At 38.1% G+C, this 20,419-nt stretch overlaps 1 protein-coding gene across 4 annotated transcripts in view; it reads right to left on the bottom strand.

Moving 5' to 3' along the window:
- The window catches only part of JAG2 (jagged canonical Notch ligand 2), a 142,209-nt gene that overhangs the window by 63,924 nt on the left and 57,866 nt on the right, over nucleotides 1-20,419 (bottom strand). For all 4 annotated transcript variants that reach the window (XM_074213477.1, XM_074213478.1, XM_074213479.1 and 1 more), the window contains one exon: nucleotides 5,786-5,840. In XM_074213477.1, the coding sequence (XP_074069578.1) occupies nucleotides 5,786-5,840 (55 nt within the window). The remainder of the gene's footprint in view (nucleotides 1-5,785; nucleotides 5,841-20,419) is intronic.

Below are 20,419 nucleotides of genomic sequence, written 5' to 3'. Positions count from 1 at the left end.
TCCGGAGGTCCAGGGTTTACTGCGCTAGAGGAAGGCTTTGTTGTCTAGAGTTTGGCAACAAGGCGGGGCAGGAAACCAGGCTGAGGGCAACTCAGAGGAAATATTATGGAACTGGACCAGAGTCAGGAGGAAGTGGTTCCCCCCCCCCCAAAAAAGGGGTGGAATCCTACTCTGCCCACCATCAAACTCACCCGCTTCTTTCCACTTTCTTCTTGCTAAGTTTTTACTTGTCTTGTTTTACCATCACTTTCATTTCCCAAGATATTCTTTCTCCCTCTCCTATCTCTCATATAACAAAGAATAAAAAAGAAAAAGGAAGAGGGACAAAGTTGTTCAGTAAAATAAACCATCACCTTCAACTCAGTTTCATAATATGTCTATCACACCCACACCAAAAGTCATCTACACTTCTGTGATGAGAGGGAGATAAATGTTATCCTTTCTTTGGAGCCAAATCGATCAATATAATGATACAATATTTAGTTGTTTGTTTTTGCTGTTTTTCTTTCTTTCCATTTGGGTTGTTGTAGTTATCTTATATTACTGATTTCCTGTTTCTGCATTCGCTTTGTTTCAGTTCATATAAATTTTCTCTTGTTCTGTGTTCAACATGTTACTTTGCTTACAATTCCACTACATTCTTGTGCCAAAATTTGATTAACCATTCCTAAATAAATGACTATCTACTTTGTTTCTAGTTCTTTGATACTACTTTTTTAAAAGTGCTGCTTGGACATTTTAGTCATTTGTTAGCATCATTTCAAATTGTATTACAGAATGAATGAACTAGTGTAAAGTTTTAGTTTTCAGGAATTTTTTTTTGTATTTCTCTTCCTAGTGATTTGGAGCAATCCTTTATAGGATTTATAGTATGCATTCTTCCACTACTACTGATACTGATCAATTGGTGTGTGTGTGTGTGTGTGTGTATATATATATTACTTGCAATTCCTTCCACTTTAAAAACCTAATTTATTCAATCTAAGAATGGAAACAAGGAGAAGGGAAAAGAAAAGGGGAAAAAAACTACATTCTTTTAGGGGGGACAATAAGTAATTGCGAATGTTTATGTGCAAGCGCATGTACCATTGTAACAGCTTACCCCAAAACCCTGAAAAGTTGTCAGAATAGATCTCTGTGAGTATATTTGACCTTTTCCCAGTATAGCCCTTTAGAGGAGAAAGTATGTTTGCTCTATTTTACTAACCCAAAGTCAAACATAGGACCCTGAACATGGTTACTGTTCAATAAATGTTTGTTTTAATTGAATGAAATAAAAAAACAAATGATGAACAAGTTAATGATCTAGTCATTTTCCAAACAGATCGACTGGTTGGCTTTTCATTTACCAGAACTCCAGGTTCTAGTATATGTGTATATGTGAGTGTATATACATGTTTGTATTGTATATGTGTGCACACATGCATATTTATGTAGTTCCAATCCTAAACAGATTTAGTTTCCTTTTCCTTCCCACTGCCCCTGCACTATGCAATCTTAATGTTGTTGGAAATGCTCAGTATAGGTTACAAATTTAATTAACTTGGAATTCTCATTTATTCAACTTAGTACATTAAGTCTACTTGTTTTTGAGCAAAACTCACTCTTGATGCCACAACTGGATCAGAGAGAAGTACCATCATATCTCCAATTCAGTAGAAAGCACAAGCTATATGCTCAAAGGATATATGTCTGAAGTAAGCACATCACAAGACTGCTCTGAAATCAGATAATGCATATACAATGCACTGCAAACTTAAAAACTATATCTATATCTATATATATAGTGGGATGGAGGGGAAGGACAGAGCTGTACTTTTGTGTGTCTACAGAATTGCCAATGAAGAAGCCCCTTCTGCTAAAAGAGATCAACAACTGCTCTTTAGCTTATTGCTCTAGGTTTCCTGAAGAAGTGACAGGTTAAGTGACATGCCTAGAGTTACAAAACCAGTGTTTCAGAGTCCATCCTTAAATCCACATCTTTGTGACTCTGGGGTCTATGTTCTATCTCTTCCTTCCATGTTACCTTTGACCTGGAGACACTAGTCCTCTAGCCGTTCCATAAACATGACCCTCCACCCCATCTCTAAGGTCCAGCCATGTCCACCATACCTGGAATGTCCTTCTTCCAATCCCCTGGCTTCCTTCAAATCCTAGCTAAAATCTCATCTTGGTCAGGAAGCCTTTCCCAACCTCTTAAACCCAGTGCCTTTCCCTTAATGATCCCTTATTTATCTGGCATGTAGCTTTATTTGTACATATCTGTTTGCCTTTTGTCCGTCGTCCCCCCCCCCCCACTCCACCTCCATTAGATTGTAAGTTCCTTGAGGATAAGGATTAGCTCAAGGTCTGGCACCTAGTGGGCACTTAATATTTAACAGCTAATTGGTTGCAGGTAACATCCACTAAAAACAACACACTTAATCACCTTCCCCTCTGCCCAGGAAGGGGAGCTTTGCAGAGGTTGATGCTTTGTGCAAGTTTGCAAGGTGATGCCATGATCAATGTAGTTGGTGGCAGAAAAGAGATCTGCAGCCAAAAAAAGAGACTCTGCCTCTGAAGGGGTCCTTCACTGAGTGGACAGAGATGCCTAATATAGAGTCCACTTAGCCAAAAGGTCATCTGCCAGGGATCCTTGACTCATTCCTTAATCAGGTTTCAGTCTTTATTTTTTTTTTAAGGCTTTTGCAAGGCAAATGGGGTTAAGTGCCCAAGGCCACACAGCTAGGTAATTATTAAGTGTCTGAGACTGGTTTTGAACCCAGGTACTCCTGACTCCAGGGCCGGTGCTTTATCCACTGCACCACCTAGCCGCCCCGGGTTTCAGTCTTAAAATTTAGGAAATTCAATTCAAAGATCTAATGGTTAAATAGTTGAAAAACTATGATGTATAAGAAAATAAAATGTATGTGCATATATGTGTAAAATATATAATGTAGAAATTTATATATGCATAAAATATGTTATTTATAAAGATATGCAAGTATACATACATCTATCTTGGTATCCTCCTTGGTATACCCTGGCATACTCTGTTCCAGTTCTTTGATGATAACTAGATGCCTATAGTTTCCATAATACTCTTAATTTCCAAGGCACTTTTTAACTGATGGATAGAGTCAACTTTGAAAGTTGAGAAGATCTGGATTTGAATCCTTCCCCCATATATTAATTACCTAATCTCTCTGCTCTAGGCAACTCTAAATAAAGCAAGGCAAGAACCCAGTTGCCTAGTATAAAGGATTTTCTTGACTAGGAGCTCTCTATACCAATGAAATACTAGTTTCAATTCTTTTCCCTTTACCTTGTGGAGAAGAAAGCAAGGCAAGGATTATTAATTCCATTTTTACAGGTTTGAGAACAGTGCTCAAGAAATAGAAAATATATGGCTTGGGAAAGGCACTATATTATTAGTAATATTAATATCAGCTCACATTCATACAGCACTTTAAAGTTTGCATTTTCCTCTCAATAACTCTGTTAGTAAAAGTATTATTACGCTCATTTTACTAATGATAAAATTGAGTCACAGAGAGTTTGTGTGATTTTCCCCAAGGTCAGATAGCTAGTAAATGTTGGAGCCAGGATTCCAACCTAGGTCCTTAACTCAAAAACCTCAAAACAGCTGTTTCCATTTGTGTTATTTCCTTCAGAGCAATCCAAACTCACGCTCACAGGCTGGGTCTCTATGAGAGCCAATTGCCTTAAATTCAAGGTCTTTGAGCCTGTCTAAAACAATGGCTCATGAGTTCCTTTAAGAAGTCAACCAATAAGACAATAAGTAGCTATAAAATATTGCCCTCATAAAACTGTGACATTCCTCCACCAACACATCAAACTCAGTAGGAAGAGCTGGCTTACACATGGAGTACTCTAGTGAAGAAGTAAAAAGACAGAAATACATGTGACCAAGGCAACCTACATCTCCAGGGCCTGTGAACCCCAAAGTCCTTTCTCTTTCTGTGGTGTCATCACAGACCCACTTCTGGACTCAGCTTTTCTGTTTTTTTTTTGCAAGGCACTGGTGTTAAGTGACTTGCCCAAGGTCACACAGGTAATTATTAAGTGTCTGAGGCCGCACTTGAACTCAGGTCCTCCTGACTCCAGGGCCAGTGCTCTATCCATAGCGCCACCTAGCTGCCCCTGGACTCAGTTTTTCTAACTGGGCAGATCACTCAGTGGACTCTGCACACTCAGTTTCCAATGGCCAGAGCTTGCTAGTTCAGTCTCTTCTTTCACACCTGGTTCTCTTCTCTGCTGCCAGGGGTCCTGCCGAAAAGTTCCACTGAAAAGCACCAGGGCCAACTGGGGGTGGCATGGCAGAAGAGGGACCAATCTTGCCTTCCACTGCACCTCTCCAGAGGGCAGAGGACAGCAACGAGAGATTCTCCTTGCTCAGAAACTGGATTCTTCCTTCATAGCTCTTTGATGCCAGTGTTATCTTCTCAAAGCTGCTTCCTGCTTCAGCTTCCTGCTTCCACTGAAGACTGTGTCCAGATTTTTAAAGGGACATTAGGGTCTAGGATGTTGGCACCATGCCTTCTAAATCCATCAAGTATGCTCAAGAAACTTAGCTAAACCCTCAAAGGGGTAATGAAAACTGTCCTCTAATTCCATTAAGTTTCAATGAAGGACTTCTCCATGTTACAGTTAAGATTTTAATAACTCTGCAACCTGCCCCCTTATATTCTGTGATTTTTATCAGGATGATAGAAATTTAATTGATCAGTGGTGTTCTGAATAACCCTCTACTACACCCCCCCCCACTTCAGTTAAATATTTGCTAATCAGAGGAGATTCTTTCAGCATATTTGTTTATATTCCCAATTCTGGATGGCTCTCTATTAACTTGGGGGAGTTGAAGCATTGTCCTTTCAAGTACCTCCCCTGGTGTCTCATAACAGAGTTCTGTTAAGTCCATTGGGCACAATTCTCAAGCAAAGGAAAATGAACAGTTGTCTATATCACTCTATGAGGACCCAAGATGTCAGAGATGATGGGTATGGAGACTATACTCACCTCCTTCCCACCCCCCAAATACCTAGCTATACAATTAAACCAGTGGTGGTCATCACCTATATTGTTGTTTGCAAGGTGTTCCCTAAACTTAAAAAAAAAAAAAAAAAAGCAAAGGCAAAAAGAAAATTTCAATCCATCCCCTACCAAAGAACAAAAAGAGTTCTCAAAAATAATAGAAGAACTGAGGTTTATTAGAAATCATCTCCTAAGGCTGGGCAATCTTAAATTCAGTCAGGTAGTTTTTATCATTTTTGCATTTACTTAGACATTTTTATAGACTGCATCCCAGGTGAAGAGCTATGTTTCTTAGAACTCATGAGAAATCAAACCGTTTTTTGTGTCTTTTGGTCTTTGTGCCAATGGAAGGGGGCACCTTAACTTTCTCCAATTACATCCTGTGATTTATCAGGTGAGCTGGTGGAAGTTTATTAATCATAGTCCTCTTATCAATTTCCCACACTACACTAATCTATTCCATATTTGCAAAGAAAAATGTAACTATAGGAAACTCTTGCATTCTGAACCTCACCAGAACCTCAATCTGCACAAGACCCAGCCCTCCACAACTCTGTGCCAGCTGAGCTGTTACAGGTCAGCAGGCAATCCACTTCCCATCTCTCTTGGGAAACAGCAAGTCAAAATAACCTCTGGCTCCGCTGGTCTCTGAAGACCACACTTGGTCCCAGCCTTGTCTCCCTGCCCACAACCTGCAAGTTCCCACAAATCATGCCATCAAGAGAATCTTAACAGATATAAATATACTCACCATGTTGAGTGCCATTATCCCAATCCCAGGCCTCCACTATCAGGGTGAACGAGCGCTAGAAACAAAGAAGAGAGAACAATTTAAATGTGACCAGTTTGCTTTAGACTCCAAAGATAGACATCCCTTCAATTTCTACTTCAATTTGTTCAAATGACTGATTTCTGACAACCTGTTGTGGGCAGAAACCTCAGTTGGGTAATATGGATCATATACATATTATACACACACACATATACAGATCATGTATCTATATAAATCTGTGGGATGTATGACTGGTATTCTAGATTTGGATTCAAAAGACTTGCATGGGACAGCTAGGTGGCACAGTGGATGGAACGCTGGTCTTGGAGTCAGGAGGACTGAGTTCAAATCTGGTCTCAGACACTTAAAAATTACCTGTGTGACCTTGGGCAAGTCACTTAACCCCACTGCCTTGCAAGAGAGAGAGAGACAGACAGACAGACAGACTTGCATTAGAATCACAGGTCTTCCATGGGAGATGACAAAATCTCCTCTAGTTTTCCTTTTTACATCCTTCAATACCATACATTTGCATCAACTGTCCCCCATGTCTGGTATCAATTCCGACTTCCTCTACCCTTACAGAGTATCTTTACAGTATTCCCTTTAAGGTGCAGCTCAAGTACCACCTTTATGAGAAGTCATTCTTGATCCCCTCCATTGCTATTGCCTCTCTCTCAAACTTGTACTATTCATAATATGGTTCTGAAGAAGTACTTGTGAAAACTTACTGAATCACTATTTATGTAATTATTTTACACAATTACTATTATGAGAACTAGTTCTCATTCTGAAAGCTCATAATCTAGGAAGAGAAAAAGACAATTATAAGGCTGAGTATGAGAAAACACAAGAAAGAATGCTCTTGAGATTCAGTGATCACTTGTAACTAGTTATAAAGGGTAATAATAAAGGAAGTTTTTCATGGAGAAGATGGCTTTTGAGATATACTTTGGAAGATGGTTAGACCTTTGACAGATAGAAAATGGAGTAATTTCATGCAGTGGAAACAATAAGTACAAGGGTATGAAACCAGAAGGAAACAGGACGGATGCAGGGGTGACGAGTGATCCAAGTTGGTGGAGCCAGGACGTAATAGGAGAAGAGGTCAGTGACGCAGGGCAAGATTGTAGAGGCATCAAATGCCAGGATCCTGTAAAGAGGAAGAGCTCTCAAAGATTTGTAAGTAGAGAACTGACCTGGTCAGACTTGTACATAGTATCTCAGTCATACAAAATGCTTTCCTCATAAGAGTTCTAGTATATTTTCATTATTCCCATTTTTTTCAGCAGAAGAAACAGTTTGAGAGGTTAAAGGACTTGACCACTGTCACACAGCTAGGAAGCTCAGAATGGTTTCCTAATGTAAATGCCAATGCTTTCTATTATATACAACAAAGATGCATTATTCTCTCCTGGTTCTACTCTTACGTATCGGATGTCTCAATCTCCTTCCCTGGATCTTCATCCAGGTCATTATCAATAATAGTGGGTATATCTGCCAGGACTCCATCTGAGGTCCTCTTCTCCAGGGATCTCATAAGCTCCTATGGATTCTATGCTGATGAGTCTGAGATATATATTGCCATCTCTAACCTCTCCTGCCATCTCCAAGTGGATGTCTGATAGTTATCTTAAATTCAACATTTGCAAAATCATCGTTCTTCTTCCAGGCAACACCTCCCTTCTCAGCATCTTTATGATGGAGTGCACCCTAGACTCACAACATAGGGATCCATCTCTGAGTCTCCAGGCTCTCTCATCTCCATGTCTGGTCAGCTGTCAAGCCCTCTCATTTTTTCATGATATCTCTCATATCCCTCTTTTCTCCTAATACTGGCTCCGCCCTAGTGCAGGTCTTCATCACCTCACACTGGAACTATTGCAATAGCTTACTGATCTCTTTATCTCAGTTCTCTCCCCACTCAGATCCATCTTCCATTCAGCTGTCAAATTAATCTTCCTATAAAACACAGATCTGATGATGTCACTTCCCTGTTCAATAAACTCCAGATACTCCCTATTACCTCTCTCCATGATCCAAATGGCATTTAAAGCCCTTCATAGCCTGGCCCTTTCCTAACCTGCCAGTCTTGAGTAGATGCCCCATCTTTGCCTCCTTCTTTCATATAGAAATGCCAAGTCTGAAGGACCCTCTCTGTGGCTGTAACAGAGAACTCTTCCACCTCTCACCCCCGTACTCTGACCTCTGGTCTCTGCTGTTCCTCAGACATGATACTTTAGTGGCCCATTCTATCTTTCCAGGTCCATTTTCCATCACTCCCCACTATCAGCCAGGCAAACTGACCTTGTCACTGTTCCTTGCAATTGACCCTGAATCCCCCCAAGCTCCTCATACCTGGTATCAATTCTGTCTTCACCACCACATTACAGAAGAGCTCTTCCTTTACAAAAAACTGATCCCCTCAATTGCTACTGTCTTTCCTCTCAAACTGCCTTGTATTTATAGTCAACTAATGTGTAGAAAGCAAAGAAAAGGTTCACCTCTTCATGGAGACAGGGATGAAGAAGGCCATAATAGCAAAAAGTATATGAGGAGGGAAATATGGCAAATAGCTTCATTTTTTTTTTCAATGAAAAGCAAGGTTCTCAGTAGATAGGGTGGGGAGAGGAGTTGGAGAAGGGATGAAAAGGTCTAGAAAAATGAGTGGGTGGATAGTGAATCAATCAATGAGGGAGCTATAGAAGGTGGTTTTTGGCCACAGTGTCTTGGTTTCCTGGTCACAAAGAATATAAAAAGGCATACCCAAATAGAGTTGGGTCCTTCAGACTTGGTCTTTCCATATAAAAATGGAGGGAAAAGGAGAGCATAAATGAGAAGAAGGCTTGGAAACCCATCATAAGAAAGCTGCAGGTTGATCCCTGATGGAAAGGAAGCAGGGGGCCGTTTTCACCAAAGGAACTGGAGAAGCTATAAGAGAAATTCAAATAGCAACAATCACTGATGAGGGAGTGGTTTAACAGAGCCAATGGAGACCTTCCCTGCAGCCGAGGGTCACTGGTTTAGGAGCTCTCAAAAGGTTTAGTACTGCAAAGCTGGCTGAGAGAACAGTCTTCACATGGAGACTGCTTTGTCCAGTTTTAAGTGGCTAAGGTATACCTAACTCCATAAAAAGGAATCGACATTGCAACCCATTTCCCAGTGGAGGTCTACAGGGAATGACATTCAGTTCCTAAAGGAATTAGGTTTAATAGATTAGATCTATGTGACCCTTTGATCCAGCAATACCACTACTGGGTCTATACCCTGAAGAGATGATGAAAAGGGGTAAAAACATCACTTGTACAAAAGTATTCATAGCAGCCCTGTTTGTGGTGGCAAAGAATTGGAAATCAAGTAAATGTCCTTCAATTGGGGAATGTCTCAGCAAACTGTGGTATATGTATGTCATGGAACACTATTGTTCTATTAGAAACCAGGAGGGATGGGAATTCAGGGAAGCCTGGAGGAATTTGCATGAACTGATGCTGAGTGAGATGAGCTGAACCAGAAAAACACTGTACACCCTAACAGCAGCATGGGGGCGATGATCAACCTTGATGGACTCACTCAGTGCAACAATCAGGGACAATTTGGGGCTCTCTGCAATGGAGAATATCATCTGTATCCAGAGAAAGAACTGTGGAGTTTGAACAAAGACCAAGGACTATTACCTTAAATTTAGAAGAAAAAAAACCTGATATCTTATTGTCTGATCTTGCTATCTCTTATACTTTATGTTTCTTCCTTATGGATATGATTTCTCTCTCATCATATTCAATTTGGATCAATATATACCATGGAAACAATGTAAAGATTGGCAAATTGCCTTCTGTGGGGGGTGGGGATGAGGGAAGTAAGATTAGGGGAAAATTGTAAAACTCAAAATACATAAAATCTTTAAAAAAAATGATTAGATCTATGTGGTCTCCACATGGCTCACCGCACACCAGATCCTGCTCTCTGGGTAGAACCCTGTTTGAAAGGGTTTAGATTTTAGCTATAAGACCACTCTTTTCTGTGTCCACTTTCTCCAACTCCCTCCTCCATACAAGGATGGAGAAATTTGAGCAGCAGATAGAAATAACTATGTCCTAAGAAAATTCTTCTTTCAATATACAGTCTAGAAATGAAGGGACAAGGCACAGAACCAGTCTGAAAGGGGGATATGGGAGTGACTCCTGAAACCCAGGACTGATAAGAAAGAAAATAAAAAGTATGGCTAGCTTATGGCAGGCCCAGAGCAGTAGAGACTTTTCAGCTCTACCCAACTCTAAGACATCCCTTAAAAGTTTCTGCTCTATATGGATCCTCCAAAGTGCATTCCTGAGTGAGAAGGACTCTCATGAGATTTTAGGAGTTAGACACTTATCTGTATGGGCCTTTTTGATAACTTCTACATGGAAAATTTTGTTTTTGTCAGTTTTTTTCAGCTGTGTCTGATTTTTCATGACCCCATTTAGGGTTTTCTTGGCAAAGATAATGGATTTGTCAATTTGTCAAAATTTGTACACCTGTGAAACCTCCATACCAGGGAACTAAATTGTCTCCATTTGAACATTCTGAAGATCACTGGGCAGGACAAGGTGCTGGACACCACAGTACTTTCTAGAACTAAATTGTCAAGCATTCATACTCTACTGCAGAGAATACAACTCCAAGTCTGGCCAAGTCATGTAACAAACATACACTCACCTAAAAGACAATTTTGTGAAGAATTCACCCAAGGCAAGCACTCATGGTGATCAGAAGAAGCAATACAAGAACCCTCTCAAAGTCTCTCTGAAGGACTTTGGAACTGATTGTGTGACTTGGGACACTGGGATAGGCCACCCAGCATGGCCTACCTTCATTAAAGAAGGTGCTGCACTTCATGAGCAAAGCAGAATTGAAAATTAAAAAAAAAATTCAAGATAAGCAAATTTAGAGAATTCACCCCAAATGTTCACACATATATTATTTGTGCCTAATCTAATGGTAGAGCATTCTGAACTCATATTATTTGTCCATTTAGCCACAACTGGACACACTGAAACTTGATTTTTATATAGTGTTGCTATTTTGGCCCTCTTTGAGAGCAAAGAAAAACAACCAACCAATAAAGATCAGTATACTACCCAAAATATATGGTAAATTAATACAAACATATAAAGTCCTAAGTCATTCTCCAATGGAAAAGTGATAAAAGGATATAAAGGGATTTCAGAAAATAAGCCATAAACAACCATATGAAATAATGGTCCAAAGTATCAGTAATAAGAGAAATGGAAATCAAAACCCCTTTGAGGTTTAAACTTCAGACTTAGCTAACTGGAAAAGAGTAAAATTTGGAAATAGTAAAAGTTATAAAGTTTCTGGAATGATAGAAACATCATTACTGATAGCAGTGAACTGTTCTGAATATTCTGGAAAATAATTCTGAACCAAAAGTCACTAAAATGAATATTTTCATTAACTCAATGATATCTCTAATAAGCATAACACAGAAGTCTAATCTAGAGAAAAGACGCAATATAGGAAAAATACTTAGAGCAGCAATTATAAGAAAACAAAAACAAAAAGTCTGAAATAAAGTGGGGAACTAGTGAACAAACGTGTTATTTGAATGTAATGGAATATTATTACATCATAAAAACAGAATGGATTCAGAACAATCTAAAATGACTTGTTTTGAAATGATGCAGAGTAACATGAATAGAACTAGGATAACAATTTAAACAATGACTATAATTACATTAAGGAAACAAACTTTGAAAGACTTCAAAATGCTGATTAATGCAATGATCAATCATGATTCCAGATAATAATGAAACATGCTTCCACTTCCTGGCAGGAATGATTCAAATATGTTTTTGCTTGATTATCCTAATCTGTTAGAAAGGATGGGGTGAGGGGAAGATATAGAGAGCTATTAGGAAATGAATGGCTAGTAATAGTGATTCAAATATAAAGACAAGAAAGAAAAGAACATCAATGAAACTTTTACAACATACCTAAACGAGAACAGAAGGAAGTTCAAAAGAGGACATAAGAAAAGCAGAGCAATTTGGTACCATCATGCTCTATTTAATACCTACTTTAAAAATAGACTTTAAAAATAGATTTAAAAATAGACTTTAAAAATGAATAAAGGCTTTTGTTGTTGAGTCATTTCAGTCATGTCCACCTCTCCATTTTCTTGGCAAAGATAGTGGAATGGTGTGTCATTTCCTTCTGCAGCTTATTTTGCAGATAAGGAAATGAGGCAAGGAGGGTTAAACGACTTGTCCAGGGTCACACAGCGTCTGAGGACAGATTTGAACCTTAGGTCTTTCTGATTCTGGGGTTGTTGATCTGTCCACTGCATCACCCGGCTATTCACAAGTACATAAGAAGGAAAAGTTTCCGAATAGGAAAGGTCATGCAAAGTAGGATGACTCAAAGTCTACAGAAGGGAAATGGGAGGTGAAGTCTGGAGACAAAGAGACAAATAAGAAACTAGTCCAGACTTCCAGTTCGAGTGGCATAATGCAGGACTCAGAAGCACTCTAGTGAAGATCCAGAAATGTGCTAGAAGGAGCAATGGGAAAGAAAACCAAAGAAGCGACTCCTTCTAGTCCAAGGCAGCTGAGTAGAGACAAAGGGAGGGCAGCAGAAGCCACAGCAGTCAGACAACTCTGGCTGGAGCTGCAGCAGGAAAGACAGACGGTCAGTGCAGGGCTTGGACAATGCAGCATGTGGGGAAACTGCCCCAGAGATGTCCAGCAGCTCCATACCCTGGTAGCTCATGCTTGGGCAACAAGACACCAGGGGGCTTGCAAGAAGCCACCACCAGTAAAACTGACCCCAAGCTGGACTGCTAGATATAGCAAGGGATGAGGCCAATTCCTGGTTTGAAACTGTGCAAAGAGAAAAGAGACAGATACGGAAATAAGGTCCAAACATAAATGCGAGTCCAAACTCACAATTCCATCAGAAAATGGGCCCAAGGCTTAGCCTCTGACAGAAGAGGCAGTGGAATCCAGGCTGCAGAGGGCATTTATAACAAGACAATATCACAGATGAAGCAAAGAGCAGGGTCTGACCCAAGGATGACATTCTAATCCTGAAAAATGGGGATATAAAAAATAAGAAGAAAACAGTAAATAAGTATTATGGATTAAGAAAAGACCAAATAAAAAAAAAGAAAAGGCCAAATGGTAAACACAGAAAAAGAGAGTAACTCCACAACAAATTCAAACAGTCTTGAGAAACAAAGGACCCAGTCCCAAGTAATAAAGAAATGCCTGAAAGAAATAAACCCAAATACACATAATATCTTGCAAAAGTAACAAATATCCTGAAAACTCCATTCTCCATCAGCAATTCTGTAAGACTAGGCCCCTGCTGGGTCTCCTTTGATCTCCTTTCCTTTTGCATATTGTCTACCTCCATTAGATTATAAACTCCTTAAAGATAGGAACTGTCTCTTTTTCTTACTTATGATACCCAATGTTAAAGGCATAGAAGGTGTTTAATAATAAGTGTCTATTAAATTAAACTGAGTCAGATGGAATAATCCAAATTCAGTAATGTCATGAGGCAAGAAATATTCACAACAAAGTGAAGAGTTTTTTAAAAGCAGATGAAAATATAAAAACAAAAAAAAAATTACCTGGAAAATAGGTCAAGAGATATGATTTAAGAAATGTCAAACTTCCTAAAATGAACATGAAATTGGATAGACTTTGAGGAAACAGTGGAGGTTAGGAGGACCTGGCATGGTCTGGTTCATGGAGTAATGAAAGAATTGGGCAGACATGGTAGCTAGGTGGCACAGTGGATAGAGCACCAGCCCTGGAGTCAGGAAGACCTGAGTTCAAATGTGGCCTCAGACACTTAATAATCACCTAGCTGTGTGACTTTAGGCAAGTCACTTAAACCCTCATTGCCTTGCAAACAAAATAGAACAAAACAAAACAAAAAGAATTGGGAAGACAGAACAACCTCAAACTCCCTAAAACATGACTAAATGTAACACCTGGACTTTATATTTAAAGAAATCAAAATGAAAATAGAAAAAAAGAATCCACTGGTTGCCTCTAGCAGAAACTTCAAATTGAAGACACTCAGGAATGTCAATGTAGAACAATTCAAAAATATTTCTAGTAGTTAGAATGGAAGAATTCAAATAGCAAGAAGACTCATCAAAATCATTCAAAACCTGGCTCATGAATATAAAGGAGAGAAAATACTGGAACATAATCATCTAAAAGCAAAAGATAAGGATATACAAAAACAAAGCAACAATTTATTCTGAAAAGATGGATACAATTTAAAAAGGCCAAAAACTATGCTTTAACAAAACAGAGGACTTTCAAGTGTTCCTGACAAAAAGACTGAAATTGCGGGAACTTTAAAGGTAAATGCATTTGGGCAATAAGAAAGGAATTAATGATGAAAAGAATGTTTTTATTCTAATGAGGAGAGCTAGGATCACAGAGGGAATACAGAAAGATAAAGAATGGAGGGTGGCTTGGTTCCATTTTTATGTTTTTAAGAGAGGAAATAAGGCAGAATAAACTAAAGATGAAGTGTGGGGGAGAAAGCTATTTCTCATTACTGAAAAGGCATTTACCTCCCGCTTCATTCTTACTTTATTTCTGCCCACTCTTCTCAGAATTGAAATGGACTCAAGAGGAAGAATATCCAAGCATGAAAGGAGAAAGGAATGGAGAAGGCATGAACTGGACAAAGAAAGGTTGAACATAAAGTCACAAATAGTTTGGTGTAAAAATATATTAAGTTCAGTGGAGATAAGTAACAAAAGAACGAAGCAAGGTAGGGTTGGGGAGGAACAATCAAAAGCAGATTAAACTTTAACTTTGGAACAGATAAGAAAGGAGGTGTCAAAAGGAAGAGACAGAAATTTTGAGAACCACTGATAAGGGACCAGCCTAGAGAAAGAGAAAAGATATCAGACTACTTCAATTATAAATTATTAGTGTTGATCACAATCCCACACTTAACTTCTCCATCACTGTATGTAGTGGTGTGAAAGAGGAAGAAAAACGTAAGAAGATATAGTCAAGGGAAAACATAATTAAAAATCAGAACCATGATTGAAAAGTAGCAGATGGATTAGAAAGTGGAATATAACCTTTATAAAATGTATATATATAGTTGAAAAAGATTAACATGGAGTTAAAATGAGGAACTAGAGCAGAATTTATTATGCTTCAATCAAATGTTCAAAAAAGCAGAGACAGTAATCAGGATAATCAGACAACAGAAGAACAAAAACAGATATGGTTAAAAGAGAATTATGCTTAATGGTCATAGGCTGAAATATCACTGCATCCAAGTACTTAAAGGAAAAACAAATGAAATTAAAAGGAGTAATAGACAATTAAAAAAGATGAGTTGGGTACTTCAAAATAACCTTTTAAATCTAAAGAAATTAAGAATTTTAGAAAAGTTAAATATGACAGATCTCTCTTTAACTGAGAGAAGAAAGGAATTTGTGCATTCTCAGCCATAGATGATATCTTTAGAAATATTTTTCTCATTTTGCATCTGCTGCTCTACCTGGTTTTAATGCCACAAAACCAGATGGCCCTAACCCCTACTTTTCTGCCTCCTTCTGTTCAGTCTCCCCCTTTAGACTGTAAGCTCCTTAAGGGAAGAGACAGCTTTTCTTTTTATTAATTCCCAATTCTTAGTACAGTGCCTATATATATAGCAGCCACTTAATCTTTATTGAATTAGATTCATTGAATTTGACATTGATCATATGAAAAGCTGTAACAATTCATAAATAAATGCATAGAGAAACAATATTTCACCCCATTTACTGGCCTACACAATAAGATTATAATTTAAAAAGTCTTTGAAGAAAGTCTTCAAATTAAAATGGAGATTAAAAATAATTTAATGCTAAAGAATTTTTTTTTTTTTTGCAAGGCAAATGGGGTTAAGTGGCTTGCCCAAGGCCACACAGCTAGGTAATTATTAGGTGTCTGAGACCGGATTTGAACCCAGGTACTCCTGACTCCAGGGCTGGTGCTTTATCCACTACGCCACCTAGCCGCCCCAATGCTAAAGAATTAATGGAACAAGGAACAAATCACAGAAACAATCTATAATTTCACCAAAGAAAGTAAAATTGATAAAACAACATACTGAAACTTTGGAAAAACAGCCAAAGCAATCCTTAGGAAATACTTTATATTTCTAAACACTTTCAACAGTAAAAAGAAAGCTCAGATCAGTGAATTGGGCATGTAAAAACAACAACAAAAAAAAACTTGAAAAAGCACCGTTTTTTAAAATTTAAATTTGGAGTTTTTACTCCAAATAAAACAAAAATAGAAATTTTATAAACAAAGAAATGCACTTAATTGACAAATAAAAGTAGGAACAGCTCTTTTAAAGCCTCAAATGATAAATGAAAAATTAGCTAATTTGACCAAAGAGAGTATAATTAAACTGTTAACTCAAAATAATGTGAACTCAAAATAGCATTTATACAGTATTTTAAGAGCCATAAAGATTTGAAAATGTTTTCATTTTCTCTTCACAGAAACCCTGGGTAAGTGGGTGCTATTATTATCTCCCTTCTGAAGCAAGCAGAGATTATGTAATGTGCTCAGAATCTCATAACTACTAAGTACTGAGACTGGAACTGAACTCAGATCTTCCTGACTCCATTACTTTATCCACTATACTGTATTGTATTGTACTGGAATAAAAAAAGTAACAGATAAAAAAGAAATTATTTAAATATTATTTTATCCAAATATAGATAAAAAACTAACAAATAAGATAATTTGTATGCATATTTACAAAATGTAAGTATATAATTATACATTATAACAAAAATAAACAAAATTTACATAATCCAATTTTAGAAAAAAAATAGAACAGTCCAGAAAATTTCCTCCCTCTACCTCTCTCCCACTTTCAATTCTAGTCCAGAAAAATTTACAGGCAATTTCTATTAAACATTTGAAGAACAATTAACTCTAATTTTGCATAAACTGTTTGCAGAAATTGGGAAAGATGGAATACTATCAAATTCTTTCTACTAGGAAAAATATGGTCCAAATACCTAAATCAAAGAGTGATAAATAAGAGAATGAAAAATCATAAATCATAGATCAATGCTGCAAAAACACCAAAGAAACTAAGTTATATATTAAAAAAACTATGACCAGAATAGAATGAAGCCAGGAATTCAAGGTTGATTTGATATTTTGCAAACTGCAAAGACCAAATCAATAAGAAAAAATCAATAAAGATTATATCAAGAAAAGATATTGAAAATAATATTGCTTTATATGTTGAAACCATTAAATGTCAAGAAGGATTTTCCAAGCATTTCCTAAATTAGCTAAACACTACTAAGTACTAGAGATACAAAGAAAGGTAAAAACAGTTCCTGTCTTCAAGATGTTCATAATCTAATGGAAACAATATGCAAACATCTTGTAGAAACAAGACAGAAACAAATAAGATACCTTGTAGATAATCCCAAAAGGAAGTCACTAGCTCTAAGGGAAACTGAGAAGAGCCTCTTAGAGAAGGTAGAGTTTTAGTTGAGAATTCAAGGAAACCAGAGAAGACAAGAAGCAGAGAAAAGGAGAGTATAGGAATGAAGAGCAGTCACAAAGCATAGGAATAAATTTCTTAATATGGTTACAGTATCTATTTTAAACTAAGAGTTTACATCATTTATAATGCAGAAATGCTAAAGATCATTCCAATAAGATCAGGGGAAAAATAGAGATGTACATTATTACAATTATTATTTAATATGGTTCTGGAAATAATAATTATAAGAATAAGACAAGAAAAAATTTAAGGAGACATAGGCAATACAACAAAATCACTTTTTTGCAAATAGTATACTAAAGAACCCTAAAAATTCAAATAAAAAATTAAAAACAATTAACCCTAGCAAAGTAGGTTTAGAACCTACCCAGTTTTGTGGTATCCAAGACAAAAAAAAATAAATTCCATTCAAAATACCTATAGAATGTATATCAAAGAATTCAGTTATATGCAAACAAGAATTACATGAATACAAATGAAAGTGCTACAAGTCATTTAAAGAATAGGAGCATTAGAGTTATGTGAGCAGTAATTTGTAGAGGGGATAGTAAAGGAAGGTTAAGAGCTTTAAGAAAGGCTTTAAGAGCTGTGTTTTGTATGAACACAGATGAAGTTCAAATGCAGTCCAGTGGGGCTGGAAGCTAGAACCTGTGGAGGAGAGTAAAAATGACTGAAAAAAAGTCAAACTGTAAAGGATCTTCAAAGTCAAGCAAAGGAGACTAAACAAACTGTAACAGGAAGCCAAGGAATATTTTGTGCCTAGGAAAAACTGTCAGAAGTGCACAGAGGGAACAGAGAACAGAACTGGGAAGATTTGTGAGGAGGTAGATGCAATTATCCAAACAACTGGCAATAAAAATCTAAACTAAGGTAATAGCAAAAAGAATAAAGAGAAGACAGGTAAAAGAGAACTCAGCGAGCCTGAACACAAGTGAATGTTGGTGGTACAGAAACAGCAAAAGCAGGAGAACAACAGATTTGGGATAAAGAAGCATCTTAGTTTTGGAATGCTGATTTTCAGGTAACAGCTCAAAATGTCAATACTAGAATAGAAAATGGAGAATCATCCACATGAGACAGAGGGTTAAAACAATGAGAATGAATGGAAATTCTAAGGAAGAGAACACAGAAAGAAAAAGACACTCTCCTAGACATCTCTAGGGAATAGTCAGTTGGAGAGAGAGAGAGAGAGAGAGAGAGAGAGAGAGAGAGAGAGAGAGAGAGAGAGAGAAGGAGGTAGAAGAACCACGAAAGTGAGGGTATCTGAATTCTAGTAGGTGGCTATGGTCACTGTCAAAGGGCAGAAAAAGGGAATGGACAAGACATTGGAAGAGTCATAAAGATTAACCTTTTTCAAGAGAAAACAAAAGCTTGGAGAAGAAATGGGATGTGCTTAAGGGCCCTGGAGGCATCGGTTTCTTCTTCCCCTCCCTATGGATTGTTGCCAGGTTCTCTGAGTTCATGTGTAGGGATACAACTCCTCCATTCACAGAGAAAAGGAAAAGACTAGCTTCAGGATTAGAGCAAGACAAGTTTTTGAGAAAGGGCTGGCTCAAAAACCTAGGGAGGTGAGTGTCTTCAATTTCACTGCCCCAAATCTCTTTTTGCCCTCAGCCCCAACCAACAAATAGTATTATCCTCATTTTACACATCAGGAAACTGAGAAACAACAGACTTGAGGGAAAGCATACTATACTGAATAAGATGGTGGTATGCAGGGATCATCCTTGCACTAGATTTGACTCAGGAGCTCAGGTCTTGACTTCCCTTTCTGAAACATAAGTGTACAAGTCACTAAAGGTCACTGAGTTTTCCTCCTTAAGTACTAAGGAGTTTGTATTTGATAACTTCTAAGGTCCCTTCCAGATAGAGATCTAGGGTCCTCTAGTTTTATTTTCTCCTCCATGAAATCAGGATATTCATAATTGTACTGAAGACTTGACAAGACTGCTGTGAGAAAAGCATTATAGAAAGCTGGATTACTATTATTATTATTACTATTACCATAACTGTTGCCTAAGATCTAATAAAAATTCAGAAACTGTGTGGATCTGCTACACGGCCTAGAAATTCTTTACAAAGCACAAAAAAGTGCCCATTTTTTCCAAAACCACCATAGAGTCGGGCCTAGGCTGGTAATTTCCTCCCTTACAGTACAATAGGAGCAGGGAGATATTTAAAACACAGCTAGAGAAGTCAGAGCTTGGCCTTGAAGAGGGAGTCAGTCTGGGCCAGCTAAGGTTGGAGAATAACAGACTTGAAGGAGAAGAAGACCAAAGTCTGGCATGTTCAGACCAGTGGGTCACAAAGCAAACAGGAACTTCCATAGGTGGGGTCCAGGGTCTGAGATCAAAGGGCAGGAAAGAAAGGACTTGAGGCAGCTACCAAAGTGATTCTACTTGGAGGCCAGGAGAAGGAGCCGGACAATACTGTGGCCAGCCCCAACAGGCGACATCGAAGAGATCTGCAGCTGGAAAAAGTCATCACAACAGAGCCTCAGCTCAAGTGAGCTTAAAAATGGGCCTGTCAACAAGTATTTATTATGTTATGTTCCAGGAACTCAGAATGATGGGCCAGAGCATAAACAGGGGGAAAGGAGAAGAGTGTCTCAAGCTAATAGGAGACATCCCAGTTTGGGAGGAATGATCATTTCTGCTTCCTCCTTTTTTTTTTTTTACACAAGGTAATATGTTTAAAGTGACTTGCTCAAGGTCACACAGCTAAGTATTAAGTGTCTAGGGATGGATTTGAACTCAGGTCCTCTAGGGTCAGTGCTCTATCCACTGCGCCACCTAGGTGCCTCTAAAGTTCTGTCTTCTGAACCTGTACCCAGAAGGGAAATGGAAAATTCAGGACCTATTTATTCCTGAGGTCCCTAAGACAAACCACATTGCCAGGCCCTGGCCTCCAGAGTCAGCAACATCTCAATTTGAGTCCTATTTCAGACACTTACCAATTGTGTGATCCCGGGAAACATACTTTCTACCTCAATTTCCCTTATCTACAGAAATGGGTAGAGTAATAATATCTAACTCATAAGGT

This window comes from Macrotis lagotis, chromosome 1 (genome assembly GCF_037893015.1).
Source record: "Macrotis lagotis isolate mMagLag1 chromosome 1, bilby.v1.9.chrom.fasta, whole genome shotgun sequence".
Taxonomy (NCBI): Eukaryota; Metazoa; Chordata; class Mammalia; order Peramelemorphia; family Peramelidae; genus Macrotis; species Macrotis lagotis.
This window is presented reverse-complemented; position numbering and strand designations above follow the sequence as displayed.